At 39.1% G+C, this 22,371-nt stretch overlaps 1 protein-coding gene across 2 annotated transcripts in view; it reads left to right on the top strand.

The window, feature by feature from the left end:
* Positions 1-22,371, top strand: part of LOC122793375 (methylthioadenosine phosphorylase) — a 1,037,156-nt gene that overhangs the window by 142,900 nt on the left and 871,885 nt on the right. For both annotated transcript variants that reach the window (XM_044061328.1, XM_044061329.1), the window contains exon 2: positions 6,429-6,515. In XM_044061328.1, the coding sequence (XP_043917263.1) occupies positions 6,429-6,515 (87 nt within the window). The remainder of the gene's footprint in view (positions 1-6,428; positions 6,516-22,371) is intronic.

A 22,371-nucleotide genomic window follows, 5' to 3' on the forward strand; every position in this document is an offset into this window, starting at 1 on the left:
CTGTCTTTCGTAAAATTGGCATTTTTAATAGAAATTTGAATTTGTTACAAAATAATGAAAAGTAATTTATGGCAATTCCAGAAATATTTTTAATTACTCTCATTCCATATTTAAAATCATTTTTTTTTTTTTTAAATAACTGGATTACAATCACAAAAATAAAGATTCATTATAGTTACTTTACAAATTTATTGCTAATTCAAGTAATTTTTCATCTGTGTAACATAGTATTACTATTAGTATTTGTGTGTCCTTGGTTTGGCATTTGTGTCTTATTATTTTGAGCTCTGTTTTTATTGTAGCAGTAAGAAATTAAGAGCAGGGTTGATTGTCTTTCACTTTTTGGGTGAAGAAGGGGTTGTATTGGGAGGCAAGCAGATTTTGTAAAGCAGCATAGTTCTCAGCTGTGGTGCCTTCTGTGTGGATTTGGCATGACCACTCTCTTTTTTGTAGGCATTAGTTTATACAGGAGTGTTGTTATTTTCTCCCATATACAAAGGACATGCTGATAAATGAGTTTAGTGATAGAATTTGTGATCCTCCATATTGTCCATAGCTGTGTGCTTCTTGCTATGGACTGCTGCTGTTTCTAGGATTGGTTGCATGCCTTTTGCCTCTTTGGATTAGCTTCAGCTCTTTGATGCTAAAGGATGTTAGTGGAATTGAATTGTAAGATGACTAAATGAGTAGTACTTCAGTTTTCTTACATTTAAGTGCAAATAGAGACAAGTTAACAATATAAAGAGCAAAACAAACTTATGGATACAATGGATAAGAAAAATAAATGTAATCCAAGGAATAGTACATAGCTATATACAAGGTCAGAAGAAGGAAAGTGCAAAAGAAGATAGGAGTAGAGGAGGAATGAAGTGATCTAGAGGGAGGAGAAAAAAAAAGAAGAGCAGTAGGATAAAGTAAATTATAGAAAGAGTGAGGGTATAGAAAGAAGAGAAGTAGGATAAAGTAAATTATAGAAAGAGGGAGGGTATAGAAAGAAGAGCAGATTGGATAAAGTAAATTATAGAAAGAGGGAGGGTATAGAAAGAAGAGCAGATTGGATAAAGTAAATTATATAAAGAGGGAGGGTATAGAAAGAAGAGCAGATTGGATAAAGTAAATTATATAAAGAGGGAGGGTATAGAAAGAAGAGCAGATTGGATAAAGTAAATTTATATAAAGAGGGAGGGTATAGAAAGAAGAGCAGATTGGATAAAGTAAGATAAGAAAGAGGAAAAGGTCTTAATGATAAGTCTAGTGAAGAAATGGGAATATGGAAAGGGAGGAGTTAAGTAGGATGGTTACAGGTACATGTAGGGTTGTTATGGAGGTACAAAATAAGGTCATGTTTGAAGTTAGGAAGAGAGGTATGACTTCTAATATGGAGTGGAAAATTATTCCAACTAAGGAGATGGAGTGTTTATAAAGTATTTTACCTATGTTAATATTGGGTTTATAGACTTGTAGAAAGAGTTTATCAGAGCTGCGCAGGGATCGGGGAGGGGTGTACCCAGGAGATCAGGTTGGACAGAGATGGACAGTCGGAGTTAGAAGTAAGAATTCAGAAAGCTTGGATCAACTGACATTTGGTCAGAAGGTGTGGGAATTCGAGCCAATGTAGTTTTTTGAATGCAGAACAGTGATGGGATTTATAGGGGCTGCTGGTGACAAATCTAGCAATTTTGTTATAAGTTTGGTCAAGTTTTGCCAGCAGGTTATATTGCAAATTGTAAAATAGAGGGGAGCCATAGAGGAGGGCATGAAGGAGATAGGATTTGGCTAGCAGTAGTTTAGAGTTGGTCAGGAATTTGCTGTTTCTATACAACATGCCCAATTTTTGGTGTATTTTCTTTATGGAATGAAGTATGTGGAGGTCTAGTTTGAGCTGGTCGTCAATGATGACACCTAGGAGTTTAGTGTGTAAATCTGGTGATATGATGGTGCCATTTAGTGAGGATACGAGAAAGGTGGATTTGTGATGGACTAGAGCTTTAGGTAGGAATAGTAAGAGCTTAGTTTTAAAGGGGTTCAGGATAAGTTGATTGTTGGAGAGCCACTTCTCAACAGAGTGAAATGAAGACTGGGTGATATGGTGGAGGTCATTGATATGGAAATCTGAGTATAATCATCTGCATACTGTGTGATAGGGGAGAGATTGCTGGCAGTGTGTAGGCCATTGGTGAAGAGGTTGAAAAGGAGGGGGGCCAAAAGAATTGAATCTTGAGGAACACTGGTCTGGGGCAGAAAGGATGAGAAGGAATTTTGCCATTTAACTGCTTGTAAGCGACTGTACAGGTAACTAGAGAACCAATTTAGAGTGGGGATAGAAATGTTCAGCTGAGAAAGTTTTTGAAGTAGAAGCTTGTGCGAAACAGTGTCAAAAGCCTTTGACAGATCTAAGAAAAGTCAAGACACAAGTTTATTATTGTCTCTGGCCTCAGCTACTGTATGAGAACTTGACCTCTTATAGGGAAGTAGTATTCCACAGCATGTAGATGGATTGCTGATACTGTGTTGTATTTTATGGGGATGGGGTGCTGCAGTCCTGAGTATGTCCTCCTTTGGATGAGATGTTTAGTAACTATGAACCTGTTTTCAGTTTGCCATCCATTCCCTATTGCAATATTACCAGCTTACCATTTTTTTAATGTAACATATGCGATTTATTCTTCAAGGGCAGCAGGCACTGAATTTGTAGATGAAACACTGAAATATAAAGTTGTTTGCTAGCAACAACCTTTTCATTAGTTACAGATCTCTTTAATGTGGAATTATTCAGATGACTTTTACTTCTGCAAAGATTGTGCATATTGACTGATATTGGTGGATTGTAATGACAGAAGTTTGAGTGGTCTTTTATGGTTGAAATGTTCTGAATTGGGCAGTTTTGCCATTATTGGTTCATATATTTTGTTTAATTTCTTATTGGAAAATGTTCAAAGCTATAAATTTAAAACACGTTCCAACAAGTGGTGCTGTATTATACAAGGGATATAATTTAATTATTATAGATTATAATTTAATACAATTAGGAAAGTGAATCAAAGAACTTTTGCATGGTCCTGAAATGTGTGCAAGGGGCCTATGATTTGAAAACAGCCCAAAGGTAAACTTAATCTACCACTGGCCAGATGCATTTTCTTTGAATGTGGGTTTCAATGCTGTTTCAGTGAGTGTGAGTTTCAAAGGCAGAGAAGTTTTAATGCTAAGTCTGTTTTCATTGTGAGACTGTATGTTTGTGTTGTAAAATTTGAAATAAAAGTTTTAAATTAAATCCAAATATCTATAATCATTGTAGAAGTAAAGCAAAAAACAGTCCGTGCACTTAAGAGTTATGAACAGTGTTTATGGCAGCTGGGGAGAAAAGGAGAAATAGCAAAGTAATGGGACACCAGAATGGCTGCATGCTGTGGGGGGTACCAAAATTACACTCATTTTACTTTCATGTACATGTCCAGAATTTTTTACATGAAAAGTTGGCAACCCTAGCGCAGCTAGTAAACCTTTGCCCACCACTCCCAGGTGTGTGTGTGTGTGTCAGCTACTTGGGCAGGGACACCGTGTGTGTGTGTGTCAGCTACTTGGGCAGGGACACTATGCACTGGTTGGACAGAGAGGGTGCTGGGGGTCTTAGCTTGGTCACTCAACTCAGATCTCAACTCTATAGCTGCGCCAGTGGGGAGTCTTATTGGGAATCTGGAGAAAGGTAGAGGAACAAGTCCTGGACTAACTGTGGTCTCTGTGTGCTATTAATGGAAATTGCAGTTGATAGAGAGAGCTGCATCTGGAAATACTGTGTGTACTTGCTATCCTCCCAGTATACATCCCCCACTAGAGAGGATTGAGGCTCCTTTGATTACTGGTCCAGTGGAGGGGCATCACATTGGGATTTTCACAAATAATCACCCAGCTTTTTTTTTTTTTTTCAATAGCTTGTTTAAGTGTTCTGTGGTCCATATTAAAGGTAGTTATGAAATTCATGCAGTAATGAGGTCTGATCAAATCCGCAGTTACTTTCCCCTCCACTTCAGCCCCTATATTTTGTATTGTAAAAATTGTTGACCCTCTTAAGATAGGTTTATACCATCCGGTATTTCTTTTTCTCACAACCTCCAACTTACATTCCTCTAGCAGTCTATTCGGGTAACCTCTCTTATGGAACATACCCAGCAAAAGTTCATTCATTGTGAAAGCCCTCATCCTTATTTTAGGTACTAGTTTTTTGGAGCGATTTTTATTTATACGATTTTAACATAGCTAAGATTTACATGGTTAAAGGACTACATATTTCTTATTTTAATGGGATTCTTTTTTTTTTATCTGAGATTTTTCTCAGAAACTAATGTATATAAAAACATAATCTGTTCAATACAGAAAGTTTACAGTATTTTAGCTCAATTGCAAGATTACATACTGTGAAGATGAAGTGCGCTTAAATCTTCTAAACACTAGATGGCATTGTGATACTACTTTGCCTAGGAATATTGGAGACACTCCCTCTTGAAACATCAAAGGAAGTGTGTCATGCTCATGGATGTTTGTATAAAAGTTTTGTAACTTAACTGTTTTTATATTCTAAACAAGAAATACCGCCAAAAACCAGGTACCTGTGTCCAAATAAGCACAAAGTCCAAATAATAAAAAACAACAGATGGACTCCGGTAAGGCTCCACACTCCAGCATCAAGGTTCATGTTTTATTCACCAAGTAAAAAGCACAAGCACTTTCACAAACTGCTTCATCAGGTGCTAACAAACATAATAACCATCCTTTTCTATACATGCTATATCACATGATTGGCCCCTCTAATAGTCACATGATTACAAACCTTTACTTGGAATCTAAGTACTAAAACACCATATAACATATGTAAAAAGTTTTTACAAATAAAACAGACTTAACTAAAATTCAATGAAATACTTAGAATAAAATACTATACATTTGTTAAATGTTTTATATTCTGATGAAATTGCAATAAGGGACAGAAGTGCTTAATGTATATAATTTTTTTTGCTTTGGTTTTAAGTGGTTTACCAAATAAAACGGTTGCTGGTCGTGACCTTCTGCCTTGGATTTGTTTTGGTTTTCGAGCCTTTTAGATTTTGTGTAGTACTCAGTTGATTCGCTTGCTACCTTTCTCATCGACAACAGTCCATAAAATGGCTTTCTAGATGTTTCTCTTTTCTCCCAGTTAATACCTCTGTGCCCCAAGGCTCTATCGTTGGACTTCTTCTTTTTAACATCTTTATTAACAACTTATGTACATCCTTCCAACAGGCTTTCCTCATCCAGTATGCTGATGACTCTACCCTCATCTACTCCTCACTCTTCCCTACTTGCACTCCATTACTCAAAACGCCTTCAGTTCCATTGAACACTGGCTCTGTGAAAACGAGCTTTTGCTTCATCCCATTAAAACAAAACTATTAGTTTCTCCCCAAGTCTTTAATACTTCTCATAAACAGCTTCAAAATAACTTCTCTGAATTTCACAGATATAGGACTAGCACCTCATACCAAGTTACTAGGTGCCACAATTTACGTTCAACTGAAATTTGATCTTCATATACAAAATTGTATGAAAAAACAAAATGCATACCTTCCACCTTGTCCTCTGTATGCCTCACCAGCTCTTACTAATGTTCAAGTCTCCCTCATCACAAAACTAAAACTATGTTATGACAGGGTAGCTAGATTTGCAAGCAGTCTGTCATATAAAAGTCATCACTGCTGTGCTCTGAAAACATTAGACTGTCTTGAGTTACCCTTTTACCCCAAGTACACTCAACAACTTCTTGCCCACAAAATGATATATAATCCTTTCCACTGTCTGTCCATCAGAAACGCTCTCAGCCAGTACCTTCCTTAACCGTCCACTTAGTATACGTATATAGATTATATATTTTGAAATTCAGCATTGTAAGCTTTCAGTATAATGAGACTCAGTCAATTGAGTTTTCAGTATTTTGAAAATTAGGTATTGTCGTCTCAGTCAAATGAAATTCAATATTTTGAGTTTTCAGTTATGTGAAGTAGACCTGTGTGTGTGTGTGTGTGTGTGTGTGTGTGTGTGTGTGTGTGTGTGTGTGTGTGTGTGTGTGTGTGCGTGTGTGCGTGTTCATAGAAATATATATGTATATAAAATATAATTTATACACATACAGAGATGCATACGTATGTGTGTTTGTGTAACTGTTACATTAGAATTTTTTTATGATTGTTTTATTGAAGCTGCTGCTAACACCATTTTAAAACTCTACACTTAACATTATCACTAAAGCCAGCATGGCAAGATATATTATTAGATGGAGGAGGTGATTTTTGCCATTATTACTTGTTTATAAATATCTTAGTGAAGGAACTATGTTTCATACTACCACATGGAGATTAAGCCTTCTCTGAAAATTCTAATTCTGCTGTTGTTCTGCACAGATTGGGATCATTGGAGGATCAGGTCTAGATGATCCTGACATCTTGGAAGGAAGGATAGAAAAAGATGTTAACACCCCATTTGGCAAGGTGAGTTTTTTTTTTTATTTATTTCACAGTGCATTCAGCGGTTGCATAATAAATGAAGTCTTCCATTATAAACCAGAATTAAATGTCATATTATCAGGACTTTGTTTTCTATTCCCTAGTTTGTACTTAGGAAACCTTTATTGGCACTTTTTATGTCACATCTTGTTCAGGCCATTTTCTTATTGCATTACTGAAGTTGCCTGAAACTGGTAACATATCTAGTTAGAGCACACACATCATTGAAAGAAATAGCATCATGTATAGAAACCGCAAACCTTCTGTCTACATCTTAATTCCAGATTTTCAGAATGAGTCTAATTTTTCTGTGTACCTAACTGATTTGGGGTAGGAAGTAAGATGATTGTAGTTCGGTCACAACTAATCTGTCATTTAAAGAACTAGCATCATTTATAGAAACCGCAACCCTTCTCTCTACATCTTAATTTGTAGATTTTCATATTGCCTGATTTTTCTCTGCCCCTAACTGATTTGGGGCAGTAAGTAAGAGAATTTTAGTTTACAAATAAGATGGACTTGCATTTGCACATACAAGACATGAATATTAAACAGTCAATAAAGTAACAGAATTTGAATTAAGTAAGTGGTACCCACATTTTAATATGTCCCTTGTTTTGGTTCTTTATTTTTTTCAGCTTTGCCCCTTTAATACAGGACATCATAGGAAATTGAGAACTATGCTGCTGACAACTTACATTTAATATAGGTTTGGAGTTGCTGGTACACTGAAATAATTCTGTTTAAAAATGTTTGAATTACCTTTGCAGTCTTTTCAGGTAGAGAGTAAATGCTGGAGGTGTGATTTAAAAGAGAGAGGTAACTGAGAACATGATTTTTGGGAATTTAATGAGTTGGCAGATTTCAAAAATTCCCTGCAGAGTACTCCTGTCAGGAAATATTGGTTTAGCAAATGGCTGTACCTAAGGAAACAATTCTTTTGAGTGGGCACAAGGTCTGAATTGTCTGTACATAGTAAAGCTTTATTAAGTTTTTTGTTTTATTGGCTGTCAAAAAAGCAGTGTACTAGTAAATGGAAATCAAAATCTAAACCAAATGTAATTGGAGTACAGAATATTTTAAATGAAATAAAAGAATTAGAGTTGGGATCTTTAGAAAAAGGGAGGAGCAAATTACATAGAAGTAAATGGAAGTCATTGGTACATAACATGCTGAACAATGTTCAAGAGGAATGTTGTAGTGATTTATTAAAAAAGAAAATTTATGTAATGTATAATACATGACTGACAAATATTAATATGGTTTATTTTCTATTAATTTTTGTGCATTTGTGTTTTTAAGTGATAAGTTAATAAAGGCATTTTAAAATGAATTTAATATTAATATGCTTATACAGTGAGCACAATCTTCATGAAGTTAGAACCGCAACTTTGTAATAATGCACTGTGTCATTTCTGTCAGGTAATCCCTGCCAATACACTGTAAGCAACCCCAATTCATTTTAATTCTAGATATATTTATAATTAAAGATCAAATTTTGTAGTAGGCTTTGCGGCATGTCTGGTAATATTAGTTTGGTCTAGAAAATGAGCAGGTAAACCTGTTTAACTTGTAAATAAAATCAGATGTCAGATGTGTGCGTGTGTGTGTGTGTGTGTGTGTGTGTGTGTGTGTGTGTGTGTGTGTGTGTGTGTGTGTGCAGATCAGAAGTTCAGCATTCAGCTTAAAAATGTTATAATAGTTTCCCAGCTTATGTATGCATTGCCTTAGTGTAAATAAATTTACATTACTTATAGAGAAATCTACTGTAAAAGACATTTAATTGAGCTAGCTGCGTGGCTAAGGGCAATGAGCCCTAACTGCTGCCACATCAGCCGGGGTCTGACTACTGAGGGTGGGCAATGAAGCAGTTTGCTGGGAGGAATGGGGTTGAGAGCCCATTGTTCACTTTTTGCTGGGGGGGGGGCTGTCTAGATATTAGTGCATTAACACCGCCTGTTGAAGGACAGATGCTGGCTTGTTTTCAGACTGAAAAGAGAAGGTTGGATCTGAAACTGCACAGTCTGTGTGAAGTATGCAGCCGTGTACTGACACTGCAACATGTCTTCTGGCTGGTAAAGGGAGAATAGTAACAATAAGGTAACAGTAAAACACTGAGTTTGCCACAGATGACTGTTCACCAGACTTCCAACTTTTGCCTACTATTTGTAACTGAAAAATTAAAAGGGCTTAATTAGGCAAAATATTGCTGGAAAGGGAGGACATCCCATGTGATAATGTGGTCTGCTAAAGTGGCTGAAAAGGAAGATATCTGATGGGTAGATCTTGACTGATGGAAGGACAGAAAATCTGTGAAAATTGCATCCTTCTGTGATTAAGCATGGAATAGCTGACAGGAAGACTGCACTGACTTGTTTAAACACAAGTTGTGGTTTTGGACACACAAGCCCTTAAAGTAGTGCATAATATGCAGGCATATAAAGTTACAATTCTTCATGTAAAATAATCCTTCACAGAGCAGTAGCTTCTTTCTTGTAAGTCAGTAACTGTTGCCTCTGTAATGCACAACAACTTTTCTTTACAGGAGTGAGCTAATGCAAGTGTGATAACACATGCAGGTACCATGTTTTACAGGTTTATAGAAGAAGTAAACGGGAAGTGAGCCATCCCCAGGTTTTCAACAAGCAACAGCTTCCTGGTCAGAGTGAAGTTTTCTCATCCAAATGTTCTGATTGCATTGTGTTGATGGTACTGTTAATGATAAAATGGCAGTCAGTGATTAATCCACAGAGTTTGAGACCTGCCAGATAGTTTTACCGTAAGGGTAAAACATGAAGGGTTCTTACTAGTGTAAGAAAAAAGTCTGACTCAATGGATTTTTCAGTCTCTCAGATTTTTTTTTTCTTTTTTAGTTTTAAACATAGTTATAGTTCAGACATGTATACTTTGAGGAGGCTTTATATGTTTCATAAATGCAGTCATTAGTATTTTAATTTTGCTGAGTAAATATTGAAGCTTTCCATCTATATCTGTTTGTAATTAAATGTTTCTGAACTGCCATTCAGTTGCTGAGTAAATATTGAAGCTTTCCGTATAAATCTGTTTGTAATTAAATGTTTCTGAACTGCCATTCAGTGAATCACTCCTGTCTTTACAGTGGAGGAAGTATCCTGAAGGTCTGTAGATCTCACATTGTATAGTCTGTGATGAAGGGGTGTGTATTTAGATTTCAGTGTATAATGCATTTTCTGTAGCATTTTGTTTTTGAAATTTATTTAACTGACAAACACAGCAGACTATTTGGAAAAGGTCTCAAAGGCTACTGTGAAAAGTTTGACCACTGTGTAAAAGTAATCACAATGCACTAGTATGCATCTGTACTAATTAAGCAATAACCCATGCCTGGGTGTGGGTAATGCTGAATTTACCCACAGTTGGTGTGGTTTGGTCATGAGGGCGAAGCCCGAGTGGCTAAACAAAGACAACCGTGGGTAAATCCAGCATTACCCACACCCAGAAGTGGGTTATTGCTATTATGCAATGACATTATTTAAGAAAAAAATACTTAGTTTTCCTAAATAATGGCATTGTATAATGCTTCCTTGCTACCCTTCCGCAGCTGTCCGGTATTCTGCGGCAGTTCTAATGTACTGCGCATGCATATGCTTACGCAGTACATCAGAGCTGTGGGTGGAAGTAACGGAGAAAGCAAGATCTCCGTTCCTTTTTAGAAAGTGTCTCGCTATGTTAAAGGAGTTTAACATAGTGAGACAGCTTTAAAAAAAGCAACGGAGAAAGTTCCGTTGCTTTTTTTAAAGCTGTCTCGCTATTTATTTATTTATTTTACATTTGTTGACCGGGCTAGTCTAGCTGGATACATGTCCTTTTCCAGTAGAGGCCCGGGGAGATAAGCTCCAAGACATGGTCTAAATACAATAGTACAAGTTCAAACAACACAGAAAAAAATATCAATATACTAATAAAAATAGCAACTTTAAAAAGGAAATAAAACTCATCAACAATGATATTATGTAATTAACAGTACAGAGTTTGTAACAGAATATATTATTGAGGAAAAAAATCATAAAACAGTGAAATTTCAAGTATGGAGACATATCAGGTTAGGTCATACTTAAAGGAAGTTAGGTGAGTAGTAATGTAGCAAAGGAGTTACTTAAGAAGAGAAAGTAAAAAGAGGATATAAAAAAAAGAAAAGGGGTAGATAAGAAAAGTATGATAAGATGGGAAAAAAAGTAGCAGAGGCTAGTAAGCACTGGATAGGTTAGATAACTTAGTAGAGGTAGATGACTAGTCTGGGTTTGAACAGGGGCATAGCCAGTGAGTTTTGAGGAGAAGTTTAAGTCTATTTTTAAAGAGAGATAATGAGGTGAGTGAGGAGAGGTCACAAGGGAGAAGATTCCAGGATTTACCTACAGAATTAGAGAAAAGGGAATCCCCAGCTCTGTTGTGAGGTTTAGTGGTGTGGACTAGTAGTTTTTGAGATGAGCGTAAGGACTTCAGATTTGTGTCGGGGGTGATTAGGGTAGATAAACTTGGAGTATTAGAAGGTTTATAAAGGATGTTGTGGGCAAGGGTGAGTTGGTGAAATTTAATCAGGTGTAGTTCTAACCATCCTAGCTGTTTTAGGTTAATGCAATGATGGGTTCTGAATGAGTTGCCTGTAGCAAATCATGCTATGTTATTATAAGCCATTTCCAATTTGTTGAGGTTATTCTTGGAGAGATTAGTAAAAATGGGAGAGGCATAAAGGAGTGTAGAGATCAAGTGTGTGTGGGCAACTGTAATTTTAGCAGTGGGGGAAAGGAAGGGTTTTATCCTGTAGAGGGTACCATTTTTATTAACAGTCTTTATGGTATTATTGATATGGATGTCAAAGTTGAGATTATTGTCAATGGTGACACGTAGAGTCAGGAGATATAATAGTATCATTGGTAGATGTTACTGAGAATTGGAGAGGGGAGGACTTATGAGTAGGCATGAAGAGGAGAAGTTTGTTTTTTTTAAGGTTTAAGAGGAGGCAATGCTGAGAGAACCATTGTTCAACTATGTTGAATACTTTTTGGGTGAGAGCATGGGATGATGCAGCTGAACATAATAGGGTTGAGTCATCAGCATATTGTATGCAGGTGGCTTGTGGGATAGCTAGATGAAGGTCATTAATAAATAGAGAAAAGAAGAGGTCCAAGTATGGATCCCTGAGGGACTCCTAAGGTAACAGGTAGAAGGGTGGATAAAGTGTTTTGCCAAAGTACTGCTTGTTGTCGGTTGTCAAGGTAGGATTGGAACCATTTTATGGAAAGTGGGTCTAATGAGAGAGATTTCAGGATGTTTAAGAGAATTTGGTGGTTTACCATGTTTTGGACAGGTCGATGAATAGAGCAGAAGAAAGGTTGTTCAGGTTTCGTGCCTGTTAATATAGTCAGTGAAAGACAAGAGGGCAGTGGTAGTGCTGTATGAGGGTCTGAAACCATGTTGACAGTTGGAAAGTAAGTTATTTCCAGTTAGATGGTAGAGTAGTTGCTTATGGATACACTTCTCCATAATTTTAGCTAGGGGAGAAAGTAGGGCAATGGGGCGATAGTTTGATATTTCTGTGGAATGTCCTCCTTTATGTAGGGGGATTATGTGGGAGACTTTCCATATAGTGGGGATGTAACCTTCAGTAATCGATCTATTTATCAATATAGAAATAGGATAGGCTATGGCCTTGGATGATATCTGTAGATATTCAGAAGGCAGTAGGTCTGCAGAAGGAGAGCATGGTTTCAGTTTATTCAAAAGGGTTTGAATAAATGAGGTTGTAACAGGTTTGAAATGAAAAGGGGGTGGTGGGGTTGAGGAGTATGAGGGTATTGTGAAGGTATTAGGTGTTAGTTGCCTGGCTAGTAATTGGATAGTATCTGTAAAAAAGGTATTGAAGGTATTAGCTGTTTGGATTGGATTATTCAAGTCTGTATTTTGAGGGTTTGGTGTAGTAGATTTACCTGGGTGCAGTAATTGCTTGATGCTGGCCCAGAATTTCTGTGGGTTGTTGTGATTAGGTTGTTGATATTGTAAGTAGTAGTTTTGCTTATCAGAGAGTATGGCCTTTTAGTGTCATTTCTTAGCTTTCTAAATGTTAGTTGGTCAGTGGTGTTTTTTGTCATTCTCCATTTGGCCCAGTATTTATTTCTGATGTGAATTTTGTGTTTGGTTTCGCTGGAAAGCCATGGGGCAGGCTTGGCCTTAATTCTTATAGATCTGGTTGGAGCATGGTGATTAAGAATGGCAAGGAAGGTAGAGCTAAAGAAATTAACGGCTTCATCTAAAGGAAGATGTTTAGTTACAAGCTGTAAGTTCAATTTTGAATAGATCAGAGTTAAATTTCTTTTTGGATCTAATATGTCTGGTAGAGGTTGGTTTAGGGGTGTTGGTTTTATGTCTAATGATATAGGTGAGTGAGTGGTCACTAATGTCATCAGGGGCTCAGAGACCAGAGTCATAGTAGTGAGTATGATTGTTAGTTAGAATCCAATCTAGTGTGTTAGCTTTCTTGTTAGATTTATTTATTCTGGTGGGGGAGGTAATGGTCTGGGAGAAACCATATAGGTTTATGTGAGTGGTAGGAGGCTACTACAATAAGTATTCCAGTCTAAATTCATAGGATAATGGATTCTTGAGGTAGGTGTTGGGATAGCCAGCAGAGGATATTTTCCAAGGTGGCTATGTTATTTCCAGGGGGCAGATACATACAGATGATATAGATTGATTTAGCATTGTTAAGTTCAAGTTTAGTAATGAGAATTTATGTTTTGGAGTCCAGTGGTATGTTACAGTTATAAGTGGTTAGTTGAAAGCCTGATTTAAATAGAATAGCCACACCACCACCTTTCTTAGCTACTCTGTCAAGCCTTAGGATATTATATCCAGGTGGGATAATTTCATTATCTTTGATGGCAGGTTTTAGCCATGTTTCAGTTAGGCAAATAATGTCAAGGAGAGCATGGAGTTGAGTTAATTTGTTGTTAATGCTACGTATGTTGAGATGAGCCAGTAGGAGTTAGTTAGAAGGTCTTGTAAGGGGATAACTGATAGATTGATTAAGGTAATGAAGAGTGATAGGGGTTGCAGTTGGACCAGGGTTAGGATAAATATCACCATCCTTTACTGTGAGGAGTTGTAGTAGATGGCTTGGGATAGGGAGTTTGTTGTAGAGAAATAAGTCTTTTGAAATATTGTGTATTATATTTAATGTGTAGTGTTCTATGATACTTTGATAGTATAATCAGAGCTTGTTGTGTATTATATTTAATGTGTAGTGTTCTATGATACTTTGATAGTATAATCAGAGCTTGTTAAACTCCTTTAACATAGCGAGACACTTTCTAAAAAGCAATGGAGATCTTACTTTCTCCGTTGCTTTAGAATGTGTCTCACTATGTTAAAGGAGTTTAACATAGCGAGACAGCTTTAAAAAAAGGAACGGAAATCTTTCCTTTCTCTGTTGCTTTTTTTTTTAAAGCTGTCTCGCTATGTTAAACTCCTTTAACATAGCAAGACACTTTCTAAAAAGCAACAGAGATTTTGCTTTTTCCATTGCTGTAAGAAAAGAAAAAAGACTTATACTAATGGAAAAAAGTCCGGGCGACCAGACCTTTTTCCAAGATTTACAACATGCATACTGACCAATCAGCATGCACGTTTTGGAATATTAATGGGGAGTCGTCGTATAATCAGCACTTAAGCATAGAGTCAGACAAGATGTTTGTAACATTTCAGACAGCGCAACTGTAGGCTAAGATGTGCAAGAAGTGTTGTACAAAAAATCCAGTCACTGCAAACTGCCAGTGACTTGCTTATCTTTATGTACATGTGTGTGTGTGGTTGCAGAGCCAGTGTTTGAGAGGTGCTTAATCGGTGAGTGATAACAAAGGAAAGGGACTTTACTATATGTTTATATTAAAACTCTTGTGTTTGGGGAGTTAATTTGTGAAGGAGGTGTGCTGTATCAGACTACTGTGGGAAATTTTTGAGAAAGTACAATCTGAAATTTAGAGATAGACAGGAATGTGGACAGAGATAAGCAGGAGGAGGTGAAGACTTGAGCATAGCAAGAGAGGTTCAAAACGAAACAAAAATGAGGCAGTGTAGGTAACTTAGCTCCTGTTTGGTTATAAACATACACAGAACTGGGGTTGAACAGCGGGGGGCTCCAAAAGAAGCAGTTGCATAAAATGATTGCTTGGTTTCATTGGAAAAGACAAATACTTGAAGAGAATAAGAGGCAAAAAAACAGAAAACTGTGCGCGCGCTTATGTGTTGTGTGTGCATGCATGTATTAAGGAGGGATGTTACAAATCCCTGTGAAGGGCAAGAGATTGAGAAATGAGGCAACTTCTTTATGTTTAGTGGTTCATGTTATCAGGGATGGATTCTTATAGCACGTTATTACTGCAGAATAGGTAGGATGTATTTGATGATGTTTGCTGTAGTTAAACAAGGTCATTGGAGTTATGTGAATAGAGCCTTGTACACAGGCTTACTCATCATTCCACGGTTTTCTATCTTTCTACAGTGTAATGTAACCAGTACATTGTAAGCAGTAGTCCACCCTGTTTCATTGGGGAGCCTGTCCATTTTCAAGCACTCTTTTTCAAGGAGTGTCACAACTAAATTTGCTAAAAGCTACTTTCACTACTAATGGGGATTGCCGTGTAACCCATTTGTGAGTTACTGCACTGTAATATCTATAAAACTTGTATCAGGAATTTGTGTGGTTGTCTTTTCAAAAGATAGTAATGTTAGCACATTGTGGAGAGGAATAAGCCAAGTCATGGAAATGTCTGTCATTGGATAAGAGGAGTAAGGTGGACTGTGAACATGGATTGTATTTATCAGTCTTACAGGTGACAAGGCAGGCATCTTTGTCGTGTGAAAGCTATGTTTTCTTTTAGTCTGATGCAAGTCATAAGGGTGAGGAAGAAGAGGATAATGATGGTGATATTATTAAAACAGGCTGGAGATGATGATCACGATGTGATTGTTGTACATTTTAAAGATGGCGACTGAACGTTTTGGTTGATGTGCATAGTCATCATTGTCCTGATTATTCTCTTCTCTGAACCATTATTCCAGCCTACACTAATCCTTCAGTATGGCTCCTGCAACATCGACCCATTGTCATGGCAATAAGAGATGTTCAACATTGGATCAACATTGCAGTAGCCTATGGGTTATAGCCTGCGGTGGATATGATCACTTGCCAGTTTTCAAAGCTTCAATGCATGTTCCACACACCCTAACCACTGTGAGTCTTGAGCAGAGACATAAAATCAGTGGTTATGGTACTAAAAGCTTCAGAGCTTTCTTACCATTGGTGTGTGGTCCCTCTGCATGCTTCGTAGAACTGATGCTTGGCTAGTGATCCTTTGTGGCTGGGCGAATAAGTACCTTGCTGGGGAAAAATGTACCTGACCTCTGTTGTTCTGTGAAATTCAGTCAGTTATTTTAGATTAGGAAATGTATTTCTTATGGACTGTCATGCCTTGTAATGGAATTTTTACATTAGGAGTGGTCCTGTAAAAATACTCTTGTTAAAAAATCAGTTTTACTGGTTTTCTATGTATTTATTTTGATTTTTTTTGTGTGTAATTTTTACATCAGAAACCTAACTCTCTGTCAGGTGGGTTTTTACCAACTCTCACAGACTCTGCTACTCATTAGGCTAATTTCTCAGCTAAAACATGGAGAATTTTCTGGTCTTCTCTAATCCTCTATCTCCTTTCTGCATGAAAAAGAAAACTTTTTATGAGTCTTCAGGTGTCAGGCTCGCTCCCTGTCTACCTTCCTAGCCAATGAGTGAATCCACTGTGGCAGGACTCAGCTCCCAGGATCAGTCATTGATGCTTCTCTGTCCCTCTAGTGTAGCTTCTCAGGAAGCCGCTATGGACTTGGAGCTAAAATGTCCTGTGCGGCTGTAGAGTTGTCCTCTTCAGGCAAGGGAGAAACCACCCTTGTTAGTTTCAGGGGATGGAGCAGGAGAAGTCTTACTTCTTCACCATAGTAGCGTGCATGATCCCCAGAATAGTGCCCCTGACATGGGGGTGGTCTTTCTCAAGAGAGTCTGTCAGGAAAAGAAAAACCTTGAGAATGTTTCTTTTCAGGTTTCTTTATGGACAGAGAAGACGTGTGTGGATTTGCTAGGGGATTACTTTCTGCTTTTAATCTTTTAAATCCTGTTTCTTCACTGTCTTCAAAGAAGGAAAAAAAAGAAATAGATTTTCCTAACATTCTGACACCGATTCCCAGTCAGAAGGCCAGGACATTGTAGTGGGGATAGTTTTTTCTGTTATTTCTCCTCAAGCTGAAGATACTAAATCTGAGAATAATGTTGCTTCAGATTTCCCCTCCAGAGTGTTTCTTTTTTTTTTTCTGAGAATATAGCCAAAATGAAATTTGCCTTTTAGTGGGAAAAAAATGAAATCACTATTTCCCAGCAAAGTATTATTGTTGCAACTGGATTTTCTTCACCCGGCACTCGTGCCTTCTGTTTTATCAGTTTTAGAGGATTTTTTTTAACAGCTTGTAGTTTACATGACAGTCAACCTCCTACTCCTAAAAGGTCTAATAGAGTGTATAAAGTACCTCAGTTTCTTAAATATTTGATGTGTTGTTCTATTTCACCTTCATTCTTTCCAGAATGGGTTCAGGTCCGATCCTGTGATCAGACTGCCTTATATATAAGCTCGAGATCTTCCAGTAACTCGTGGCTAAACCCTATCCCAGCATGCACTAGGAAAGCTTCACAGATCTTGTCTGCCACTAAACAAGATCGGGTGCTGTACTGTCTCTGGCTAAGTATACTCCTTTATTGTTATAACTATTATTGAGAATTGCTTATTTGTAAATATTCTTAATTACTATTGCTTTACATAACTAGTTTGTTAATTCCGTTTTGTTTTTGCTGATTTTTTTCTTATGTTGACCATCGTTTTCCGTTAGGCCGTATTTTCCCTATCCTGGCTTCTTTCTAACAAGGGCTCTTCTTACCTTTATTGTTTTCTCAAAAAATGTTAAAGTTAGTTCGCTTAAGTTACTTAAGCTGCTTTACAACTGCTTTACCCTTGGACCGTTTAAGTTAAAGGGCTTTCCCCTTCCCTCTCTCTTCTAGGCATAGCCCGTTTAAGTTAGAGGGCTGTCCCCTACCCTTTTTCTTCTCCTCTGCAATTGTAGTTGATTGTTGAATTACTGTTGTGGTTGTTATTGTAAAAAAAAAAAAAACTGTTTGCTTCATGTTCTACTCTGTATTCAAAATGTCCTCTAAAGATTTAAAACCTTCTGGTTTTAAAAAATGTGAGAAATGTGGACGGAAAATGTCCCTTACTGATAGACACACTATTTGTGTGATTGTTTAGAAGCCGTCCATCTCCAGGAGTCTTCTTCATTTTGTCATTCCTTCAATCACAGGGCTCTTCTGAAGAGGAAAAATAAATTAATCCTAAGAGTTCTTTTAAAAAACCCTTCTTGGAAGCAATACAAGAAGGTCCGGGTTCATCAAAATCTGATAAGTCTCCTTCCTCTAGATCTGGCAAATCTTGGAAGAGATCTTCCTCTTCCAGTGATACCTTTGGAGCCTTCCAAAAACATTACAAAAATGTCCTCACTGGATCAAAAGACTGTCGGATCCAAAAAACCTACTGCTCCGCCGCCATTAGTCTCGGTGCCGGTGGAGTTCAAGTTGTGGAGCTAGTCCCCTGTATTGGAGCCGTTCTTGCCTACTCTTAGATCTCCTATACTCCAGCCTATAAAGTCGCCAGCTCCCTCCATTCATTCTTCCAGGAGCCTATCTGACAATGTGGATTGAGTGGTACAGAGGCTATTAAGGACACTGGTGCTGGCCAAGCTGTTATCGGATCCAACCCCGAGGGCTTTGGATCCGAACACATCCTCTCCTTCTACGATCCTCCGATCCGACCTTGGAGCCAAAATATCTGGAGCTGATATTGGTGGAACCCTCGGAACCGAGACCTATTACGGGATCTTCGGATCCGATCATTGCGCAGACATCCTCTCCTCCATCGGAGCTCGAGGAGTCTAGGAGTTGACTCTCCATTCTAGTCCGGGGAGGCGAGTTGGATTGGACAGTTGTCTGATCCGAACTTGCCTCTCTGGGTGTCAGCTCGGGTGAGGTCAGCTCCTACCTCAGCCTCGGAGCCATCCTCCTTGATTCTGGGGATTCCCTCAGGTTCTTCAGATCCAGGTATTTCCTCGGATCAGGGGTGGGGGACTTTTGAGATGATGAGAGTGCTGTCTCCAAAGGTAATTCCGAGGTCATCTCTGGATGTTCTTCCCCCAAAGGCTCCAGTGTTTGCTTCTATACCCTTACATCCACAGGAACCTGGAGATCCTAGGCATCAGGATGCCCCACAGAGTGCCCCCCACTCTTCTGAAACCTCTCCAGAATAACCCTCTGAAGAGGTCCTTTGGAAGAGGCTATGTAAGAAGAAGCATTTAGAGTCCCCAGAGAAGTCCTTCACTTCGGATACTGACCTCGATGAAGCTGAAGGGTCCTCATGGTCACCTCCTGATGATGTCTCCTTTGGAGACATTTTAGAAATACTTAAACAGAGAGGTGGCTGGAAGTCCACCAACCCTTCAGCAGAGGAATTCATGTACCCAAAGGCTTTTGCATCTCATCCTTCCTCCACTTGGTTGTCTCCGCCTTTTGAAGAACTTCTGGATTTAGTTTCTGGAAAGGCATGAGAGTCTCCAGATTCAGTAGAACCTGTTTCTCGGAGGCCAAGTAAGTTTATCACCTCCTCCTCAGACAAAAACTTTTGAACTAAGAGAGTCCTAGTAGATGCTATGGTGGTGGCGATGGCAGACACCAAGAAGGAACTTTCAGAAATGTGTTTTTCTGTTCATAAACCAAGCAAGGAGTCTTGCACAATGGACAGATATGGAAAGTGCATTTTTTTCTTCAGCGACTTTTGCTTTTAGATTGCTGAATTATCCGACCCACTTTACGAGACTACAAAGAGATCTCCTGAAGGAGTTAGGAGATACTCTCCAAGGTTCAGCAACTAAAAGGGTGTCAGAGAAAGTTTCCTCTCAGCTCTCTACCTTAAATTCAGTGGTTAGCTCCTCCATGAGACTGATCACTTATGCAGTTGATGGAGCGAGTAGAACAGCAAGTTCAGGAATTTCCCTAAGGAGACATTCTTAGATGCGCTTGTGTGACTTTGCAGATCCCTTTAAATCTTCCTTTGTGAATGCCCAGTTTGATTGCTCAGCTCTTTTCAGGCCCAAAGTCAAGGACACACTAACCAGGTGTGAACAAGAAGGGAAGACTCTCTCTGCCATAGGAGTCTGTTTTTCCTTACCTACCAGACCATATCGCAAAGGTCAGAGAGGAAGTGGAAAAATGTGGTTTCGAAAATCCCAGAGAGCTTTCTAGGACATGTGGTGAATCTTCCCCCAGGGGCAGAGGGGGAAGTAGTAGTGGAAGACGCCCACCACATGCCAGAGGGGGTCTGCAGAGTCAGGGAGACAGAGAATCTTTCTTTGGTAAGCCCTTTCAGTGCTCCTGAGTGGAGGCCCGCCTGTCCATCTCTGGAGGCAGTCGGGGGTCTCTTCTCTTTGTACCCAGAAGCCTGGCTACAAATAACAAAAGACAAGTGGGTACAAAACATTATATCCAGAGATTACTCCATACCCTTTTCCTTCCCTATCCCAAACATAAAAAACATCCCAGATGTTCCACCCAGTCAAAGGGATCAGGCAACATTAGAAATTTCAAAAGTTGCTAGCCAAGAGTCAGCCAAACAGTCCCCGCATACCAAATGGCATCTGGAACGTACCCAAGATTCTTTTTAGTTCCAAAGAAAACATGGGACTGGAGACCAGTTCTGGATCTCAGCAACCTAAACAAATCTGAAAGAAAGTCCAAGTTCTGGATTGTAACACTGCAGTCATTACTCCCTTTTCTGGGACAAGACAATTGGATGCGCTCGATAGACCTTCAGGATGCGTACTACCAAATAGGAATGGACAGGCAATTCAGGAGAAACCTGCGCTTTTGGCTGGGAGCCAGTCACTACCAATTTCGAGCTCTGCCCTTTGGCCTCACAACAGCCCCCAGAGTGGTCACCAAATGCATGGCAGTAGTTGCGGCTCACTTGAGGTACCTAGGATTCCAGATGTTTCCATATCTAAGTGACTGGCTCCTAACTGCCACCACCGCACATCTACTAATAAAAGCGAGAAACACCACCTTGCAGCTCTGCTTTCACCTGGGAATTACAATAAATTACGAGAAATCTGCCTTGCTACCTTCTCAGCGTGTCTTTTTTATAGGAGCAGAATTTGATACAACAAGGACGATGGCCAGATTTCCTCCAGAAAGGTGCAAGTTCTGCAAAGTCAGGTTTTAAATCTTCTTACAAAGGAAAATGCACAAGCAAGGACAGTCCTAAAAGTCTTGGGGACCATGACAGCAGCAATAACTTTGATCCCATTAGCATGCCTGCACATGAGGATTCTACAGTGGCTACTGTCCACTTAATGATCGATGCAGGAACTGCCTATGTCCCACAAAATATCGATAATGGAATCTTGCAAAAAAGACCTTCGTTGTTGGCTTTACTCCACTCATGTCATGCTAGGTTGACCTTTTGTACTTCCCCAACCGTTAGCCACAGTGACCACCGATGCCTCTCAGATAGGGAGGGGGGACATTATCTGAGCAAGACAGTCCAAGGCACTTGGCAGGATCACGAGGTTCATTTGCACATCAATGTCCTAGAGACGAGAGTGGTTTTACTAGTGTTGTAAGCATTCCAGGGCTGTCTTTCACTGGGAACTATTGCAGTACAGACAGACAACATGGCAGTTGTATGGTATATAAACAAACAAGGAGGAACAAGATCTTACCCCCTTTGTCGAGAGGCCCTAAGAGTATGGGAGTTGGTGACCTCCACGCAGCGCTTTCTGATAGCAAGGCATATCCCGGGGAAATCCAACGTGATAGCAGACAGACTCAGCAGAGCAATTATGATGCTTCACAAGTGGTCCCTAAAACAGCAAGTAGCGGAAAAGATTTTCCACATATGGAGCTAGCCTTGCTGTGACCTTTTTGCGACATCCATGAATGCTAAATGCAGCAGCTATTTCACCCTTATCCCCCTTCCAGTGGAGTCGCCAAGGGTTGCACTTGTTAATGATTGGCCCTCCCGTCTCCTTATAGAGATTTCCATTAAAATGCTCGAACTTTTACAAATTCGAACTTATGGTGTCTACCACATATGCTTTGAACTTGTAAAAGTTCGACTACATGATAGGTGCCCTCTGTGGTATTGCATGCCTCCGGTGGTCTGCACTCGCTGTGTTGCTTGGTGAGCCTGTTGGTGTGGTCTGTTTACACAGGGCTAGACTGAATCAATTAGTGCCTGAGACCTAGAAATTTGACTGGCAGAGAAATAATCAAAAGGAAATCATATACATTGCCATCACATTGTCACGTTTGGTGCTACTGGAAACTTTTGGCAAGGGCAGTGCTTTCTTATACTTGCCATACTCTGGAGTAGGCATGATTGCAAGTAATCACCGAAGGACATGCTTGCATTTGGTAGAGGGGGACAAAAAAGTAGGTAGGTAGGTAAAAGAAAGCGAAAAAAAATACTCTCCAGTTGCAAAGTGATAGCATCAGGAACCCACTGTCAAACTGTAATGCACTGTTCTGTTTTGTGTGTGTGTGTGTGTGTGTGTGTGTGTGTGTGTGTGTGTGTGTGTGTGTGTGTGTGTGTGTGTGTGTTGATAGGTGGGGGGTACTACAGCTTGAGGTCAGTATTAACTGGGGAACAGAATAAGATTCTGCTTGTAC

This window comes from Protopterus annectens, chromosome 2.part0, assembly GCF_019279795.1.
Source record: "Protopterus annectens isolate FY-2018-M chromosome 2.part0, PAN1.0, whole genome shotgun sequence".
Taxonomy (NCBI): domain Eukaryota; kingdom Metazoa; phylum Chordata; order Ceratodontiformes; family Protopteridae; genus Protopterus; species Protopterus annectens.